The sequence below is a fragment of the Astatotilapia calliptera genome, chromosome 23 (assembly GCF_900246225.1).
Source record: "Astatotilapia calliptera chromosome 23, fAstCal1.2, whole genome shotgun sequence".
NCBI classification, from domain to species: Eukaryota; Metazoa; Chordata; class Actinopteri; order Cichliformes; family Cichlidae; genus Astatotilapia; species Astatotilapia calliptera.
The window spans coordinates 26,615,321-26,635,652 of NC_039323.1; the positions used below are offsets into that span (position 1 = coordinate 26,615,321).

The window sequence follows — 20,332 nt, forward strand, 5'->3', positions numbered from 1 at the left end:
AGAGCAGCCACCCTGGTTATTTTATTGGAGCTCAAAGAATTTGAGTAGTTTCTGCCTCTAAAGGTAGCAAAAATCTGTTGTCTCCTCCGTCTTTAAGCCATCTTTCTTCTAATTGGCTGCCCCTCACAAATAGCTGGTGGGTGGAGCCTAATTTCCTATATCCGAGATGTCACACAGAGCTAAAAGTTGAAAAACTAACTAAACGTTTGCATTTTGAGCAGTCTGAAGCCTGAACTTCATTATTTTAAATTTTGGTCATGCTTAATATAAGAATTTGCCTTTGTAAATGGCAGAGAACTCTTCATCTAACTCTGGAAAGCAAACTTAAAAAGTATGCCAGAAAATTTCCAGTATTGTATTATCTATGCAAAAGTGGTCCACGGGCGAATGAAAAATTGTCAACATCTTCCTCCAATTCGCAGTTAAAACACTTTGTCAGATTAAATTAGAATAATTTGTTTGGATTTTTTTGAAAGAGACATCCATCAAGTGAAAACTTCTGCCACCTCATTTCATATCAGCTCTCAGCCACTCTGGGGAAAATGTAAAAATCAGCAGATGTTTTATTCTTGGTCATGCTCGCATCGACACCCGAGCATAATGCGCTCTTCTTGGTCATTTATTATTAATGTGACAGCAACAAATTGGCCACACCTGTTGCCAGTTGGATTTCAGAGTGTCCTGTGTGTTTGGGAAGTCGTTCTAGTTATTAATCATACCTGTTCGGAGCATTTTCCTCGCTCCCTAACAGCATCCGTGTGCCAGCTACACTGCTTCATCTTGTAAAATGTCAGAGCTCTGCATCACACTGCGCACATTTAATCTGAATCTCTAATTAAAATGAGTAGCAATGCGATTATGTCATAAACAGGCAGCTGCAGTCTGAACAGACAGCCAGAGAGACAAAGACGTATATGTCTTATTAATATCCTCTTGAGTGTTTAAAACCCCTGAATCTGGACCTGAAAATGCTAACAGATCATTAACTGAAGCACTGATTTGTGAAATGAGGACAACAATAAAAAGAATTGCAGAGTCAGGAAGTGTTTTTGGAACAAACGCCCACTCGTGAACTACATATCTTTAAGGGCTTTTTTTCTCTTTGCATACACACCACCAACAGAAATGTTAATGGCCCATTTGTGCACACTACATCGGTCACTTCGACCACAAGCAGTGATGTCACCACTGCTGAGGGCATGAGGACTCGCTGCAGTAATCTCCTGATAGGTGTCACCACACAGACAAAAACCTCCAGGTTTCTTCTTGTTCAAAGGGAGTTTCTCCTTTCCACTTGGGGACAGCACCTTGAAGTTAATCTTATAAATATAAATGAAATGGAAATTAATTCCACTTATGATTTGTGCCACATTTACCAACATGCATTTGGCTAATATTTTCTCTAGCCCTTGTAAACCCTAGATTTCATACACATGTCAACTATTAAATGGATTCTTTGTCAGTAGGGCTGTGGAATTAATAACATTTGCGTACAATTATGGCTTTATTGAGATGAAATATTTTTTTCTGCATGCTTTTAGTTTTTTGCAGTAGTGCAATCCTTATGTCTTTTCTCAAAAATGTCATATTCACTTAAAAGTGGTGGAGAGGTTTCAGTCAGCTCGACTCAAGATAACAGGAACTGTTCAGATTTTAACAGTAAAGCCACTTACGCTGGAAATACTTCTTCATCAGTATTTCCAGCTGATCAGACATCTTAAAATCAAAAATGTTGTAAAAGTAAGCTGATTGTGTTAATTAAAAACAGTCTCAATATGCTTACATAAGTAAAGGTTCCTTGTTGCTCGGGGTTACCTACTCTATAATAGAAGCTAAAAGCCTGTCCCAAAGGCCCTGTGTTGAACATTTAGTACAAGGCAACACCAGTAATCCAAACACAGAAAGGACCAGTTGGAAGAATAGGTCAGTAAAATCTCTGAAGGGATTGTCTCACTATTCAAAGCTTTAAAAGTTCAAATAAAATCCGAAGCTGACAGAAACCCAGTGAAAAGAATTTGGAAATTGAAAAGAGATGATTAGCATTTTGGACTGATGGAAGTTGATTCAGAGACGATTTGTTAAGACTTTTACAGTAACTGATTGAGAAGAGATGAAAAACATGAGCAGTTTTCTCCAGTTCCAGCTTGGAATTCACAAGAATAGACTTAGCAATGGTCCTTACGTAGATGGAAAAAAATTAGATCCTGACAGGAAGCTGTCCAAGATAACCTCAAGGTTACATGAGCTGGATTTAACAGAGGAGCTTGGCAGACCCAAGGCATTATTTGATCTTTGATATGGTGCTATCTGGAACAGTTGTTACGAGTCTCTGTTTTGCTAAAATTTAACTGTAGAGGTTAAGCACTTAACTAAGACCTGATGGCAGTCAGGCAGTTATTTAGATCAGCAAGGTCAGAAAGAAAGACCAACCGGATGTCATCCGCAAACAAATGGTAAATCAAACATCTGTTTAAGAGCCCTTTTCTGAAAAGGAACGATTAATAGAGACTGAGAACATTTTGCCCATGAGATGAGATTTAATCCAGTCTAATGCAAGTATTGACAGATGATCTCAGATCAAACACAACAAGGGAAGTATTGTTACCGGCATCTGAAGGCATTAAAATTAAAGGAATTGAATGTTTTTAAAGGAAGATAAGACCATCAGCAACCAAAACAACAAACCCATTATTTGATGATACACTGACACCAAGTTGAACCTAACCAGAAACTGAAGGGTCAGCGAGAGAGATGTTTTCAGTCAGGATTTGAATAACAGGAGGCTGTTGCATAGTTAAAGAAAACTCTGTCCTGAATATTTCCTTTGTTTTGTGATTTTGTTAAGAATTTCTGCACATTTTTAGCTTTGAACTTGTTCTCTCCTCAGCGAAGGAGCCTTCTAGTCATTTAAAGAAAAACACCATTAGTTTTCTCTGCTAGGTAATGAAACATGCAGTCTTCACAATGCAAAAGTAATTGTTCCCACTTAATGATCGTTATTGGATCCATTATCACGGCTGTGCTCCCTGATTTTACAAGACAAGGCACCAGAAATGAAATATACCTAGTAAAACAAAAAGAGCTCCGGCCTTTCTTTCTCATATAGGCGGCAGATTTGCATCAGTGTGGGTTTAGCATACAAAAAAAATAATGTGTTGGATTTTCTGTTTAATTAGCCGTCTTCCCAAACCTTAAAATGACAAAACCCAGTGTGAAACGCAGAAAATTTCATGCGCCAAAGTCCTTCTGTCGCACTCTGTCATTATGTCATGATGGCTGCGGTCCATCATGGTCTGCATACTTGCCACCAAGCCTCCATTATTCACACCACAGTGCGAAGTGGAGGCAAACTGGAATTGATTCTGTCTGAGTACACAGACCCACAGCTTTCACACGAAGAGGCCTGGAGCTGCAGCATTTAAGCATAAGTCTAGCCTCTTTTTCTTTTTTTTTTCTTTCTCCTTCAACATGGGCCCTATTTTCTCATCTCTATCCATCTTAGCAATCGATTCTGACCAAAATCTCATCAATTGCTTTATTATGGAGCTACTTACATCTTGTTTGTCTGGGTGCAGCTTTCCAAAGAAGTCCTAAAGGATCAGTGGACTCTACACCATGTCTTATTAACTCATTTGATGCAAAAATGAAGCTGGCAGGTGCTGTTAGAGAAATCCAAAGCTGATATTGACCTGATTGTTGCTTTACTGCGTTTTTTCTTTCTGTTTTCGTTGGACAAAGCAGCTGGCCTTTAAAATGTGTCTGAACTCTTACATGATAGAGTTCGTGTGTAGTGTTTGGGATCGTTTCATATGCAGACGTGTGCTTCAAATATATAGTATAATTCTGGGGCTGCTGTGTGTCGGCTTAGGCAGAATTTTGACATTTCCAAATGGTCACCATCAGTCCAACATGTTAGGTTGGATGTGCTGATCCAAATCACCTGTTTTGGATTATTTTTGTTTTAAACCAAAAAGATAAAAGGCCGACATTACGCAGCATCTAAATTAGAAGCATTAGGGCGTCAACACCAGCCTGCCAGAGGGCTCGACTGCCTCTCTGGATGGCTTTACAAAGAATGAATTTTGTATTTAAATCATTATCAACTCAGATTTTGTAATAAAATCTCCTGTTATTTTTACACGTGGCCCATTGACTTCAGTTAAATAAACAAATGGCTGGGGGCAACATGTGCTATCTTATACTTGAGGCAGCTAGCTTGCCCATTGTACACTGTTATTTCAAAAGTTTTAAACTTTTAAGTTTTACTCGGCAGTACTTAATATCAGCTACACTATAAAATCGTCTCCAGGAGCGCTACATTTGTCTGTTCTACTATTACTAATGGGACTGTCCATCAGTCACTGTGTTAAACTATCAACTTACCCTCAGCTAAGTTAAAAGAAGAAGGCTTGTTCACCACATTGATTTACTAAGTTCATTGTCAGGAGGCAGAGCACTAAATTAGCATAACACCAAAAGCCCGCGCAAAAATTTAATAATAGACTTGAGGGATTGGCTGTATTAGCAACCAGTTGGAAAGCAGGGGGAAAGACAAGAGAAGTAAAGTTACAAAAAGGGAACCTTATGTTAACTAAGCAGATTTACCAGTTCTCATAGTCCAGTGCTTAGAAAAACTTGATCACACTTTGTAAGTAATATTTATCACTGAAATTTTACCGCCTAATTTTAGCGCCTAAAACTAACCGACTAGCTTTACGCTTCCAAACTTAACTTAGACCTTGTTGGATATATTGATCCAATCTCCCAGCCCTAGTTCCACTTCTATAAGCATCTATTTCAAGATAAAAGCAGCCGTTAGTTGAGAGTGGCATATTTTTCATGTCTGATTTCTCTGTAGCTCCATGTTGGTGTCCTCAGCTGAAGGTCTGACTCTCTGAGCTCAACCTTTCTGCCTCTTACATGACTTCTGTCGGGAAAGTTTTGTGTGTCTGACATCAGCGTGCTGTTGCTGTTAACTTGTGTTTGTTCGGCTTCACTGTGATCTTCTGTTCTTTTCACACATCATTCAGTCTCTATTTTCAGCATCATTTTAAGTTCCTAAAATGTACCATCTTGCCTTTGGAGCCATGCTTATTAACCTCTTCATGATCCATGTGGGATAAGAAACTAGAAGCCCTGCTCTGGAGCGCAAGAGGGGAACAAAAGGTTATTCAGGGCTGACTTATCATGTCCTGCTTTTTTATCTGCCTCTATTTCATCCACTAACTGAAAGAAGATAGCAATAATTTCTCTGTTTGCTTCTTATGTTCCTTTTCAACAAGCACGCCTTTCACATTATGGTGGAGGTAAGAGCAGTTTAAATGAAAACACTGTTAGTTTTCCCCTCCTTTTTGGGTTCAGAGCCTGGTATGAATTCTCCACCTCAATCCCAGACCACCATTTTGTGTCTTCTTTAGTTGACTTTTCTTTTTTGTGCCTGGATTGTTTGCATGGGTGGATGGTTGTGTATTTTATTTTATTTTTTAATTGTTTCTTGCTGAAGATGCATTGTGCATGGCGGAAAATGGCCAACGCGGCTCTGAATGCAGCCCTCCTTTTATATTTTTCTTTGTATGAATCTCCACCTGTGATGTTTATGTAACACATTGTGTGTGATGTGACCCAGTTTCCAGAATGGTATCTGCTCAGACCTATGGCTCACCATTTTTCCATGCAGAGATGGCAGAGGTGTTTGAAACTGAAACTGCGGCTTGCTTTTCCATCTCATTTGCAGACTGAGGAGGAGTACAGATACGTTTTTACATAAGTAGGAGCTTTGCCACTTATCTGGAACATTTTTCAAGTGAGAGAGTGTAAATTGCTTAAGTACAAGGGAAGCATAAGCCTCTTGCAAATGTACCTTGGCTCAAAATTTAACAAATTGGAGTCGAAGTATGGCGCCAGACCTTTCTGGGGAAAAAAAGTAACTCACTAAATAACTCGGGGATTTTAGTCCCTGGCCTTGCTCCTTTAAGGTCATGTCAACAACTTTTTGTTGTTGACATGGTCTCAAGCTTTACGGCCATATCAACAACAGGAAATGACCTTACAATAATGGAGTTTTAGCCAGAATACCTACTCATTGTCCTAAAACCAAGCTTGGCATTTTGGTTTTGTTAGATCTACTTATCTGCACCTAAACCCAGGACACCCAAACCAGACTGAAAGACCTGTTTTGATGTAATAGATGAAGGTGTAACTTGATTAGGCCATAGGAGATGGTTGAGGGTTGGGAGGAACGGCGTGAAGCAGCAGATTCTGTTTTCCTGTTTCCTGTGGTCTGCTGACTAAGTGTAATGCGCCCCCATTTGAGGCCACAGCGCCCTGCGATCGGACAAGGGATCCGGTGACTCCCACAGGACGCCTGGCGGGCTGGGCCCCCTCGTCAGGCTGAAACCCAGAAGAAAGACGAGTTTTCAGAAGCGATGGAGAAAAGAAGAGCGTCCTGCAATGACAGGTCGTCTTCAGGATTGTGTCTGATGCTTATCAGGCAAATCCATAGTGGCTTATATCTTTAGGGTTTTAAGATGACGTTCTCATACGTTTTTGTTTTTTTGCCAACATTGGGGTTTTGAGCATGGCCACATCCTTCTGTGATCAGAGTGAGCATCAAATACTTTTCAGTTTCACTGTAACCCAACACAGGCAAGGCTGAGGAAAAGTTAATACCATGCATGTGTTTACTGACGATTTATTGATCACATCAACACCAAATCAGTTTTAATTTTCAGTCAGAACAAAATGTACCAGAGCTTATTGTTCTGACAAATTACTATGCACGGTAAAATGGTCCTGAGCTGATTTAAATACTGAACAGAATCATAATCAGTTATACTGCCAAGAGCGATAGATGCACTGGAATTCTTCTTGATTGCTTTTTTGCAAGCTTATGTAACACAACTCCTCTAATTATACTTTTATTGTCAAATTGGAATCGGAATTTAAAATGTTGGACTACAAAGCCCAGGAAAGACACAGGAATTTGACTTGAGACAAATTAGAGAACTGTTTTGTAACAGTGAACAGAGCTCGTGTCCTTGTATTATAGCCTGATTTTGTTAACGAAACCATGATCAGAATAACAATCATATCAGAAAGTGAGCTTAAAGTGGACATGTTTTTCTCGTTTACAGCTCCTCATTTATATTTTCGGACTCAAATAGAGTAGCTTTGTGTGATTCCAAGTTGAAAGTAACCCTTAATTCAGCCCCTCAATTCATCTTCTTTCTGAAACGAGACATTTTCAGAAACTTTCATCTGATTGGCTGTTCCATATAAACACAAGGTTTGAACAGCAGGTAGGTCAGGCTTTTGTGCCCTCCTGACATCATATAAAGCAAAGAGTATTACAAACTCTTACTTGTATTTACTCTGACCTCATCATTTTTAACTTTGCTTTTCATGTTTATTATGAGCATCCACTTCTGGAACGAGATATATTTAACAAGAAAATAAGCATAATAACTCCTTTTTAATGGATGTACTAGAAACTGCTTTCATCCTCTTTTCTGGCATAAAGAGTCCTTCAATAGCAAGTGTTTGTTGACCTATTTTCACTGAAAAGTGTCCCCACTCATATTTACTGCTAAGCTATTCTGTTTATTCTTTTTTTCGCCCCCGTTCTACTTTCCTGATTCTGGAAAGAAATGATAATCTTCACCCCACCTTCTCTGGACCTCATCAGATGTTGGGTTGTCGTAAGGCAGATTCAGAGTCTTACATTGGTATCTCTGTACACAGAGCGAAACCAGTGTTGAGGCTGTGGTTTCATACATGCAGTTACTCAACAAACATCTGATGGCTTGGCATTGGTTGGAATGGAGGTTTGAACCAGAAAGGGAATTAACCAGTTACCACGAAGAGAAAGAAGGCTGAACCATTTCTCTTTGTTGTTTAGGTCATGGTAAAAATCAAAACTTTAAAGTCTTGTAATGCTCATTTTCTAAGTTATGGTCCCCATTAGAGTCAAAAAGGATGATGAAAGCAAGGTATTCTTGAGTCAGGCTCACCCCTCAGTGGTCTCACAATGTTTTAAAACACCAAGATGGCAAAAATGCTCAGTTTAAATATATAGTCAGTCATTTTTCTGATGCATTCTCATAACCATTAAAAGTATAAAGTTTTATACATACAACATACAAAGTTTTACAGCCTCTTAAAGAGTAAATAGATATGAATACACATTGACAGCTGAGGTAAACAGCAGACTGACAGCCTACAGCCACTACAGATGAACGACAGCCAGAATAGGCCAGGCCTACAGCAGCCACTCTAGCTAGGATTATGTACTTGAATGGGAATGTTTACTCTTAATAGTGAGATTTTTTTACACGGGCTTTGCATACACTTGCAAAGTCAACGTTGAGGCATGACCTTCAAGGAGCCTTTAAATAGGTTAGGATCATAAATCAGATATAATTTAATTCAGTTTTATTTATACAGGGCCAAATCACAGTAACAGACACTTTATATTGTAAGGTAGACCCTACAATAATACATACAAAGAAAAACCCAACAATCATATGACCCCCTACAAGCAAGTGCTTTGGCGACAGTGGGAAGGAAAAACTCCCTTTTAACAGGAAGAAACCTCCAGCAGAATCAGGCTCAGGGAGGGGCGGCCATCTGCTGCAGTCGGTTGGGGTGAAAGAAGGAAGACAGGATAAAAGACCTGCTGTGGAAGAGAGTCAGAGATTAATAAAACACACTAGAGAAAGGAGGATGCTGTTAAACAGAAACGTTTACTTGCGTATACATTAAAACATCCAGCAGATGCTTCCAAAACAAGATAGACTAATTCACCATGTCTTTTTTATTTTATATTTTTTTATTAGTGCCGTCAACGTTAATCTTGTCAAAATGACGTTAACAGCATAACCGCATTAATGCGGCAAATATCTGTTAGCGAGTTAACGTGGATGGCGCCGTGCGTGGGGCTGCACGGTGTCAACGCATTAGCGCAGTTAAGTTGTTAAAGAAGGAAACCTGACTAAGAGGGAAGCAACACAAACAGATGCAGAAAGACATTAAATTCAGTTAAATTCAGTTAACAACAATAATTGAATGGTTTCATATATAAACAAATTCCCGTTACTGAGGCGTCAGATACATAAAGACGTTCAGTTAACCATAGAATAGAGTACATAATTGTGAGTAAGGTCGTCACAGTTGGTAATGAATCTGTCTGATTATACACAGTCCAACTTACAAAGAAAGTGAACAGAAACATTTATATACAACAAGTTGTCCCCATCAATTTCTGTTGTGCACGAAAAGAAAAACACTGCTTATTTTCTATTATTTCACTCATATAATTAAAGGTTCTTATGTGATGCTATAGAAGCACATCACACCACACTTTCAATCATCTATCCTGCCTGCTGCTGCTGCAGGTTGATCTAAAAGTCCAGACTGGGAGAAATCAGATTTCTGTCCAGTTATTCTTTAACCTATCCCACCTGCCAAAGGACAGGAGGTTGTCAAGTTCATTGATGCACAAAGGTCTGAAATAACAGCCTGCCAAATCCTTCGACTTTAGTTAATAATATCAGTAAGGCTCAGCCGCCAAACTGGAAGCTAGCTTTCTGTGAGTACAGTACGTGCTCCCCAGTCATGGACCAGGCAAGTAAATGATTTGTTTAAAAAAAAAAAAAAAGAAGTTTTGAGTTCATCTGATCCTCATTGAAAGTTCATGCCTATATTTAAAAACAGTATCAAAAACAGATGCATAGAAACATTTGTGTGAAACTATACTTTGATTATTTTGGTCAGTACAATGTGTTCTTAAAAATGTTTTCAAGCTGCCATCTAGAGAGCGTTTGGGCCGCTCTGAAATCCAACCTCTGCACCGTGGTGGGTAATTTTCCTCGTCATTTGGCTGGCATTTGGTGTGAAAGCAGTGTGCAGACAGCAGGTCTGCCTCACAGCTCTCTGTTAGAGGGAAAAGGCTTTAAGTAAACACACCAGTTACCATTCCAATCCTCCATTCCCCTCGTACTGCCTAGAAGAAATGGGCAGCCTGCTCTATATATCTACCAAAAGCAGCAGCAGCAATTATTTCATTTATTTTTTTTCTTACACGCTTTTAGATGTTGCAAATTGAAAACACGATCCCTGGGGAGCAGCTTGGTCCTAGAGAAAAGGCCGTTTGACGTGCACCTTCTCGAGACAGACCTCATGACTGCAACACGTCTCCATCATAAATGTCTGTTTTCAGACCTCGACTTTAATCCGTTTGATGGATATTAAGAGGTTTCTGTGGAATTTTGGGTTTGAGGTGCAACGTTATTATAGTAAACTAAAACTAGGTGTGAATGCAATGCTAAAGTTAACTAAAATAAAAATAAAATTAGACCTTTAGGGAACAAAACTTGAAACAATTTTGTGAGCTTGGGAAATTAAAATCACAAAAGTCTGAAACTAACACTGAAACAGTAAAAAACTAAAAATTTCAAGCAACAAAAACTAAAGAAGATCCGCTCTGAAAACTACCTGAAACTAAATTAAATTAAAAGAAAAGTCAAACGTTAAATTTAAAAGCATTAATTAGAATGAAATAAACTATAATAGCTCTTGTTAGGTGCTAATAACACAGCAGTCATATACAGTCATGTGAAAGGTTTCACCAGACTCTGCACTCTTGTAATAAATGCAGTACACCCCATGATTTCATTTTGCTTGCATAATTGAAAATAAAGAGTCTTGAATTCAGTAGAGCCACGTTTAGCAAAAATAACTTGAAGTAATGATTTTCTGTGTAACTTTATCAGCCTCTCACATCACTGTGGAGGAATTCCAGCCCGCTCTTCTTTACAGCATTGCTTCAGTTAATTGAGGTTTGTGGAGGTTTGCTTATGCACAGCTCTCTTCAGGTCCCACCACAGCATTTCAATCATGTTGCGGTCTGGACTTAGACTGGACCACTGCAGGACCTTGATTCTTTTCCTTTTAAGCCATTCTGTTGTAGATTTGCTGCTTTGCTTGGGATCATTGTCCTGTTACATGACCCTGTCAGATAGACGGCCTCGCATTTGACTCTAGGATACTTTGGTATACAGAGGAGTTCATGGTCGACTCATTCACTGCAAAACAAATCCAAATCACCTCTACCACCGTACTAACAGCTGGTATGAGGTATTTGTGTTGATGTGGAGCTGTGCATCATGACCAAACATCTCCACTTTGGTCTTGTCTGTCCAAAGGACATCGTTCCAGAACTCTTGTGATTTTTCAGATGGGGGGTTTAGAAACCTGCTGCCGTGATCTTTTAGAGAGAATAGGCTTTCTCTTGTAACCCTTCCAAGCAACCCACACTCATTCAGTCTTTTTCCAATTGTACTGTCATGAATTAATATTTAACATGCTAACTGATGCCTGTAGAGTCTGAGATGCAGATCGTGGGGGGGTTATGGTTACCTGAACATTGCATGGTCTCACCTTGGAGTTAACTTGTTGTAACTTCCAGCAATCTACCAAAACTTGAGCTTTAATAGAGATGCTCACACTTGCTGATAAACAGTTAATGAAGTGCATTTGATTAGCAGCGCTTGGCTGCTGCTCCCCCTCTTAATTCCTATGGAAGCCATAAAGTTGGGCCAAATCTATAATGGATTTAGCCTACAGCCATGTGGTTTAAAGCCAACCGATGTCCCTGGCAATAGATGTGCCTGATGGAAAACCTGGACAGCACCTTATTTGTTTCATAAAGGTGCTCGGAACATAATTTCAGACACATACAATTGTGTGTAAAAATGGCTGTACTTACTGAACAGGTAAATGCAATGAATCAAAACCAGAACTGTGCACTTGAATCATATCTTGATTGTTTGATTTAAAACCCACTGTGGTGGTGTACAGAGGCAAAATTAAACAAGATTAGCTCAGTATGGACCTGACGAAGGATGCGTTGTAGGCGTGTGTTCACTAGATAAAAGTCCTCTTGCACTGCAGAAGGAACAAAACTTAATTGAATTTAATTTGTTTGTAGCCTTTCTTTATCTGCATCCATAGATTTAATTATATGTAGTTAAAAAAAATAGTTTGATGTATGCAAAATATTTCTGAGCCGACCAGACAATCTGCCACTTTTTGTTTGCTTTAAAGTCAACTTCTCCAAGAAAAAGAGGCAGCTGAGGTTATTTTGCTGTGTTTCTAAAAACTTTGTTGATTTACCCCCACCCTCTCAAACAGTGTCTTGTGTTTGCCAAAACGTAATAAAATGATGAGATTTAGTGAAATGCACATTAAGGCTTCTTCAGCCACACAGTAGCGCTTTGTTTTGTGTGCACTAAAGGCCAGAGTTCAATTTCATCTTGATAAAAATCTAATTCATAAATGTTACTAGAGGATACACAGTTTGCTCCTGTAACCGCAGTAATCTTGCCGTAGCCGCTTCCTCTGCGCTTTTTTTTTTTTTTTTAACGGCTCCTGCTGTTAAACGCTCCTTGGCATGGGCTCATTTTTAACAGTTGGTGTGCGGCTTGGATCTGGCTTTAAGAAAGGTCGTATGCCAAAAACCCTGGATGGTAAATCCAGAAATGAGGTAATATTTGTGCCCTGAAATGCACGTTTTTCTTTTCCTTCTGTAACCTCGTGGGTTAGAGCAGCGCTCTTAAATCTGTTAAATCCAGCAGAAACTCAAAAGAGAAACCCTTTCTTTCTTTTACGTGAGCTTAGCGAAACACTCGGAGTGACACGAGTGCACTCCTGATATATTATCGTCGCGTCTGAGTGGATCCTGCAGGCCTCGGGGTCTTGAAACTTGCTGCAGCTCATCAGGCACCTTGTAAGCCTTCAGTTCAAGTGAAAACATGAACATCGCGAAGGGAAAAAAAGCTCCTTCTTCTTCTTTTTTCTTCTTCTTCTTTTCTTACTGACAGCAGAGGCATGCAGCTAAAGTCGAGGTTTTACAGCAGCGTATCTGGTTTCATCAAACGCCATCAGTCATGTGCTACTCTTTCTCCTCTACCTTTTATCCTTTGGAAATGTGACTCCTGCACTGCATGCTTCTTTTTAACCTTCTTCCCCACCCTCGTCCTCCTCCACCTCCGTCTCTCGCGTGCTTTCTCTCTCTCCAGGTCTCGCTATCCTTGCTCGCCCTCTGTCCTCCTCTGTGAAGTCACATGTGAAAGTGATCAGCTTAATCCCGATCACCAGCTGTGTTTAACCTACTTTAGATTTGGAACACTTGGCTTTACTCTCTTTCACTTTTGTTTGTGTGGGATTAGCATGAACGCACAGCACACGCATGCGGTCTGACCCGCCGCCTTTGGATCTTAAATGTTTTTATTAAATCCATAATTAAACCCTTGCCCAATTTCTTTGTGTGCCTTGCTCAGCGGTTAATCTTCCAGGTTTTGTTTTGTTTTTTCCAACCACCGCCAGCGCACACATTTCATCTGCTGTTTCTCGGATTTAAACTGGCAACCCTCCAGTTACAAACCCGCTTCTGTAAACTTGAGCAAATGCAACTCCTCGGGGGGGTTAATTGAATTTAAAATGAATGTATCCGAACCCTGCTCGGTATGCCGTGTTCACACGGTCATATGGAGGCTAAACTTAAATGTGCAGCTCTCCTGAAGCGGACTTTCCCTCATTAGAAACAACAGAAATTTAAAAGTAGATAAAGCACCGAGGCACCACTTTGTGGAAGAAGTCTATAAATGTAAGTTGTAAGATTTAAGATGTGGAGACGTTGGCAATTCTGCTGGCCTTAGCTCCTCAGGCACGCTGTCACTGTGAGCCAAACAGCCCGGTCACCTTCAATGTAAGCCCGGTGCTATTTTAATGCTCTGGACAAGAAATAAATAAATAAATAAAAAGAATAACACCTGCGTCTCTATCTCTCTGCAGGATCCCGGACCCTCACCCCCGTCCCCAATTCTGGGACACAAACCTCTGCAGCTGATCGAGGTGAAAGCCAGGGGGCGCTTCGGCTGTGTGTGGAAGGCACAACTGCTGAACGAATACATGGCTGTTAAGATCTTTCCCATCCAGGTACACGTGCTGATGGTTCTTCTTTTTGTTTTTTTACTACAACTGTTACATTAGCCTGACAACTCTTACACCCCCACAAAGTAAAGTACTAAAGGAAAAATGTTCACTGTCTTATCAAATAAAGGCAAAACTAAATAAAAAAAAAAGCAACAACTATAAGAAGTAAAGGAGGTGATTCAAAAACACACACATTGTGAGTATTAATCATTTATCAAATGCCTGTCCACATATCTTCACTAATGACTGTAGCCTGTCACCGCTGCCTTCATATGTCAAAAAGTTATCATGTTTGATATATGACAGTTTATTCAATTCAGTTTTATTCATATAGCACCAAATCACAACAACAGTCAAAAAAAATAAGGCCCTTCATATTGTAAGGTAAAAAACCTACAATAACAGAGATGAAACACCAACAATCAGACGAACCCGCTGTGATGAAGCACTTGGCGATAGTGGGAAAGAAAAACTCCTTTTTAACAGGAAGGAGTCATAGACAGAGCCAGAGGGAGGGGCAGCCACCTTTTTTCAGAATAGAAATAAATACATACGATTGAAGTGAAATAAATACTGTAGAAAGGGATTTATAGTAATTTAAGGTCTTAAAACAGGTGTGCCCAACATTTTGAACATCAAAGACATACTGCTGTAGTTAATGAAATAAATATTTCAGCACATCTCTTAAATTGTAAGAAATAAATTGTGTCATTTGCACCCGTTTAAAAGAAAAGACATTTCTGTTGTAGATAGTCGACAAAACAGGAACAGGATCCATTTAATTTTTGAATGTATGTTTAAGCCCAGAAATTACACTTTCACGTTTTCCAATACTGTCCAATTCTACTCTTTACCGGAGTGATTCTGGACTTATATTTGACACTTATGGACATGTCTTTTCATGTCATTTAAACAAAGTGCGTGATTAAAATAGTCACCTCACCTAGTTTTTCTGATGGACTAAACTAACCAAAGCAGCTAAAACCATTTTTGTTCGTTTTTTTTAACAATTCTGGAAATATTTTAGATCCAGCCTCTAGTGGCTGTTAGAGGAACTTTAACTAATAAAAACTAAACTAAAACAAGCAAATCCACTCTGGGAAGTAACTGAAACTAAAATGAAATCAAAAGGAAATAGAAAGGAATAGAAACTGTACCAACTCTGGCTGTATGTGTTTAATTTTCTGGGTAAAATCTAGTTTGGTTACAGGAAAATTCTTCTGATAAGCTTTTTTTTTTTTTTTTTTAAATTGGGCTAGTGTATCCATTATTTTCATGCTGGAAGCGGGGAATAAATGAAAAACAGCTAATTAAACTTGTAGCCAACAAGTCTGACAGCTTTTCTAGTGGAAACTTTATAACTCATCCCCTTTTTTGTTATTTCTGACCTTTTGATAAGCAAAAATGTGTTTTATATTTGAGTAATATTATTGGAATTATTTGGGTGCCGAGTGTCTCTGTTAGGAGATGAATTAGAGCTTCTCGGCTGTTTTAATAATGAGTAATAATAAAGCAGCATGTAAAACAAAGAATAGACTAAAATCAGTCTGCATCTCCCAAACTTTCTAACACTAGTCGCGACCTGGCTTGTACGTGTTTTTGTCGATTGGGTGGCACGGCGGCATGAATAACATCTGCATCTCTCCCTCTGTGCTCGTGTCTAGGACAAGCTGTCTTGGCAGAACGAGTACGAGATCTACAGCGTGAGCGGCATGAAGCACGAAAACATCCTCCACTTTATCGGTGCGGAGAAGAGGAACAACAACCTGGACCTGGAGCTGTGGCTCATCACCGCCTACCACGACAAGGTACGCCGAGAGGGCTGCAGAGATGCATATTCTTTTCTTTACTGAGTCATTTTCAATCTGAGTGCACTAAAGCAGAGTACACTATAGGAGACCGGACTGTATTTCTAATGCATTCATTCCTCTATATGTTGTATATTTTCTCATTGCTTCATCAAACCTCTCGCACTTTGGGGACGTCTCAGACCTCCAGGCTCGATGACCTGAGCTTCATGCTGAACCTTCAGTCTGCTTTGTATGCCAGGCTTTTGTCTACTACACTGTGGATCTATTTCAAACCAGTTTCAGGATGTTTTTACATCGATACGTCATTTAGGTCTAAAAATTGCTTTATGAGTTCAGCTTGATTTAAGACCATCAGATAAAGAGGAGCGAATAAGACAAACAAAAGAAAAACAAAAACGTGTTTAATTTTGCTTTTTCTGGGGTATCTTAAGTGCAATCACTGCTTTAGTTCATTAAAATAAACAGGCTGTTGCTTATGTTAAGTAGCAGGCGTGCTCACGGGGGCAGCCTTTGGGTTTAAAGACTGCAGTTTCTCTAGTGGCCAGTAGAGGGTGACTACATAAGTGAGTCAGTACCCATAGATCGCCATGTTAAAATGTCAAAATTTATAGCTGATATAAGCACGTTGGCGACCACAAAGCAGTTTTTGTCTCTATAGCCAGTTGTCCTAAATTAAAAAACAGGGTGACTGTTTTTATAAGTCATCTATTTATATTTTAAAAAGTCTTTTTAAGTTTGCATTAGTCAGTCGTAATTATTTTATTTACAGAGCTTCTTGATCCCTCTGTGCTGTTTTTGGCTCTATCTTAGTTTAACTGTTAAAATTCTTATCACATTTTATTGTTTTGCTTTTGCTTTGTGGAGCAAACGAACCCACATTTTTGAGTTAAATCATAATTTCAAGATTTTTTGAACCTTTTTTTTGAGTTAAGTTGAACTTTTGAGATATTCAAAATTGGAGTTGCATCTAAACTTTGATCAGTTTTTTAGTTACTGCGTTGAATTTCAATGTGCTAACCCACAATCTTGAGTTGTCAAGTTGTAATTCTGAGATAAATAACCCAAATATATAGTTCAACTTTTGAGATGCTAACCCAAATTTTTGAGTTACAATTTTTTTTTTTAAATGTAACTATAAATTTTGACGTGTTGCCAAATAAATTTTCTTCAGTGGCAGAAATGCGCTTCCATAAAGTATAGTTACTTCTGTCTTAAAAAAACAAACACAGAGGTTTAAAACACTAGTGTTCGTTACTGATGTCATTGTGGCCGTCTCCATCCTTTATATACAGTCTGTGGTATGATCCCTACTTTTTTCTTGTTGCTACCCAAGCAACATGTTGAGCTGATGGTCTGGATGTCTATACGACCTTATTTTAGTTCCATTTTGAACTGTGTCAACAAGTCCTGATAAGAGTCCATGTTTACTGAGCATTTATCCATATGTATCCATATCAAATTTATGACATACACCTGCATTTAAACCTGGCACAGCCACTCAAACCTTTAAAAAGATAGCTGTAATATCAAGAGATCAAAGCCGGTATACATCTCAGTAAAAGAGTTAAAACTCAATAAACTTGGGCTCAAGTTTCCACAGCTGAAGAAAAGGTTAGAAACCGTTGCAAGTGTTGTTTAAAACACATCCAACTGGAGCGCTTCAGATCTGTTTTCCAGTCACAGTGTACATGTAAAACAATTCTCTGATTTCCCGCCTGATTTCTCCCACTAACTGGGTTGTTTGTGTCCATGTAAGCTCAGCATATTGCTGAGCTTAGTGTATGTTATTGAGTTGTTTGCTGGGGGGTTTTTGTGGGGGGGGCAGTTGCACACAGATCTAAAAAGCTCCAGGGCGACCATCTAACAAAGTTGTAAACACTGGTAAAGAGGGGAAACATGCATGAAACCTTCACATTTGATTGATTCTGTTTGGTGCCTTAAGATCTAATCTATAGTTACAATACGCCTCATGTTGCCTTTCTTTTTTTTTTTGTGCCTAGAAAGTGGGTTTGAGCTGTGTTAGCCCCCTTTTGTACTCCACTCACCCTCCATGCTGCAGCCTTTGTAGCATTCGGGGCTCTAAGTGCCTCTGTGTTTTGAGAGTCATTACCAACCTAGTGGAGAGTGATTCTTGTACGCTTGGCTTGCCCGAAATTTCCCAGCCAGACCGAGGATTTGAATCAGCGTTCCTAAGGAGCCTTCATCGCGTGAATAAAGGTTGAAAAATTAAAAGCTTGTGGGTGTGGCGGTGAGGCTTTAACACTCACAATACAACTCTTGGAAAGGCACTCAGCTCTGGAGTGGAGTGAAGCTCTCCTAGAGGGAATAACACTGGAGCTTTAAAGGAGGAAACTGTAATTATTCTGCAAGCATAAGTCTTTAAGCTTTGACCTAAAAAGAGCAGGTGTCGAAGTGTTGGCGTCTGTCGCAGCTGATTTATGTTTGATGCATCTGAGCAGCTTTATGGTGTGGAGCCGTGCACATGCAGCAGCTTGCCGAAGAAAAAAAACCCCTGTAATTTATATCTTTTCATATATTTCCACTGCAAGGATATTAAAAGCTGTCACGCAGAATATGCACACACACACACACACACACACACACACACACTGTGGAAAGCTTTCATCTGAAGCTCAGCTGATGATGTGTTGGAGTTGCATGCCCTCTAGTGGTCACTCAACACAACTACATTTGCCTTTGGCCTCCACTGGTGACCTTGTGTTGTGTTGACATTCAAAATTCAAGACCTTTATTGTCATTGTGCATTGTAGATGACATTTAAAGAAAAACACTAACAGGAGTACAGATTAACAAATATATTTTATACTTTTTATTCTACATTATTAACTCTCATTATGATAAAAAAATGGTCAATAAAGGTGTGAGGGAAACAGCAGCAGCACAGAAATATGAGTAAATATAAAATATGAGCATTAACAGGACAGAAGACAAATTAGTAAATTAGATGTAAGCTCAAATCTCCAGATCTACAGTAGCATTTCTACTTTTTCGCTCTAATACTTAAGAGTAAGGCACATGCTGCTCTTCATGAGTAGACAAAGGATAAGTGATCACATGGAGGAGGTCATTGAATCAGCGTTATCAGAGCTCCGTTATTCAGAGAGGACAATAAGCATCCGCTGTGGTTTTAAGAGGACGCCTTGTAGGTCGTAAATGTCATTTATTGCACTCTAGGGGATTTATTGAGCTCCAGAAGTTCTTTCTTCTTCGATAATCATCTAAAAAATGTCAATATTGAAACTTGTACATCCAGTATAATTGTTTTATCTTGTGGAGTCAGCTGCAAACTAAAAAAAATAGAAAAGCTTTGGTGAATTTCCATCCATTAGAGATATTTCCATTACCACACTGAGAATACTGCATGCTCTGATGCAGCTCAGCTTTTAATGTACTATTAATTAATCTTTTCATTCCATCACTCTGACTCTTGAATATATTTATAACATCACACATTTCTAGATTTCAGCTGATAAACATTAAAACTTCTGTAACAGTTAAACACAAGTTAGTGATCTGCTTTGTCCTCCATCGTCCTCCGGCCCTTCCATCACACGTGAATAAGATCTTGTGCATTCGCTCTCTTGGAGCACCGTCTCTCCCCCAACCCAAAGGGGAGTTTTGCCTCAGACTTGAAGATGCCAAGTAACTCCTGGTAGGGTCATCTCAGGGGAGGGGTCTTGCTTTGAGAAACTCCATTGAAACAGAATATTTGGCACTGGATAACCTCACCTGAAACTGGCATTAAGCTAGAACAGAAACGGGGACGTCTGGCAGCCAGGCCTGGATTCATGGGGTCTGGACAGGTACAGCTTATCAACAACAACAGAAATTAGGGACACGTGCAGTGTGGACTGGGCGACAGGCAAAGGGCACATTTTGGGGCCCCTTTTCCTACATGCCCATTTTTGAATGTAAAGTTAGTGTTTCTGTTTTTTCTTCCCACTGACACCCATCTTCTCTGTCTGTCTCATTCACTAGGGCTCATTGACAGACTACCTGAAGGCCAACGTGGTGTCCTGGAACGAGCTCTGCCACATCGCTCAGTCAGCAGCCCGCGGTCTCGCCTACCTCCACGAAGATATCCCAGGACACAAGGACGGGCACAAGCCCTCCATCGCTCACAGGTACACTGCCATAAACATAAACATCTGTGGATTATCAAGACTCCTGTATTAGTTTGACTGGGCTAAAGGGATATTTCCTGTGTCGTGCGTTCTTTCAGGGACATTAAAAGTAAGAATGTGTTGTTGAAGAATAACCTGACAGCCTGCATAGCTGACTTTGGCCTCGCTCTGAAGTTTGAGGCAGGAAAATCAGCAGGAGACACACACGGACAGGTATAGCTCACACTTAAAACTTCATATAGTTGTCTCTCATCCACCATTTCACTGTGTTTGAAGGCATGTTTACAGGCAGTACCCAGTTACATCTGTTTCCAGCTTATTTGTACAATGATGTTAAGCAACCAATGTCAGTTTATGTTGTCTGAAAATTTGGTTTATCATTAT

General features: G+C 39.6%; 1 protein-coding gene across 2 annotated transcripts in view; it reads left to right on the forward strand.

The window, feature by feature from the left end:
- The window catches only part of LOC113016711 (activin receptor type-2A), a 74,176-nt gene that overhangs the window by 50,907 nt on the left and 2,937 nt on the right, over positions 1-20,332 (forward strand). Inside the window, exons 5-9 of one of the 2 annotated variants that reach the window (XM_026159765.1) lie at positions 5,283-5,306; positions 13,852-13,995; positions 15,657-15,800; positions 19,803-19,948; positions 20,047-20,161. In XM_026159765.1, the coding sequence (XP_026015550.1) occupies positions 5,283-5,306; positions 13,852-13,995; positions 15,657-15,800; positions 19,803-19,948; positions 20,047-20,161 (573 nt within the window). The remainder of the gene's footprint in view (positions 1-5,282; positions 5,307-13,851; positions 13,996-15,656; positions 15,801-19,802; positions 19,949-20,046; positions 20,162-20,332) is intronic. The other variant, XM_026159766.1, reaches the window with a different exon arrangement.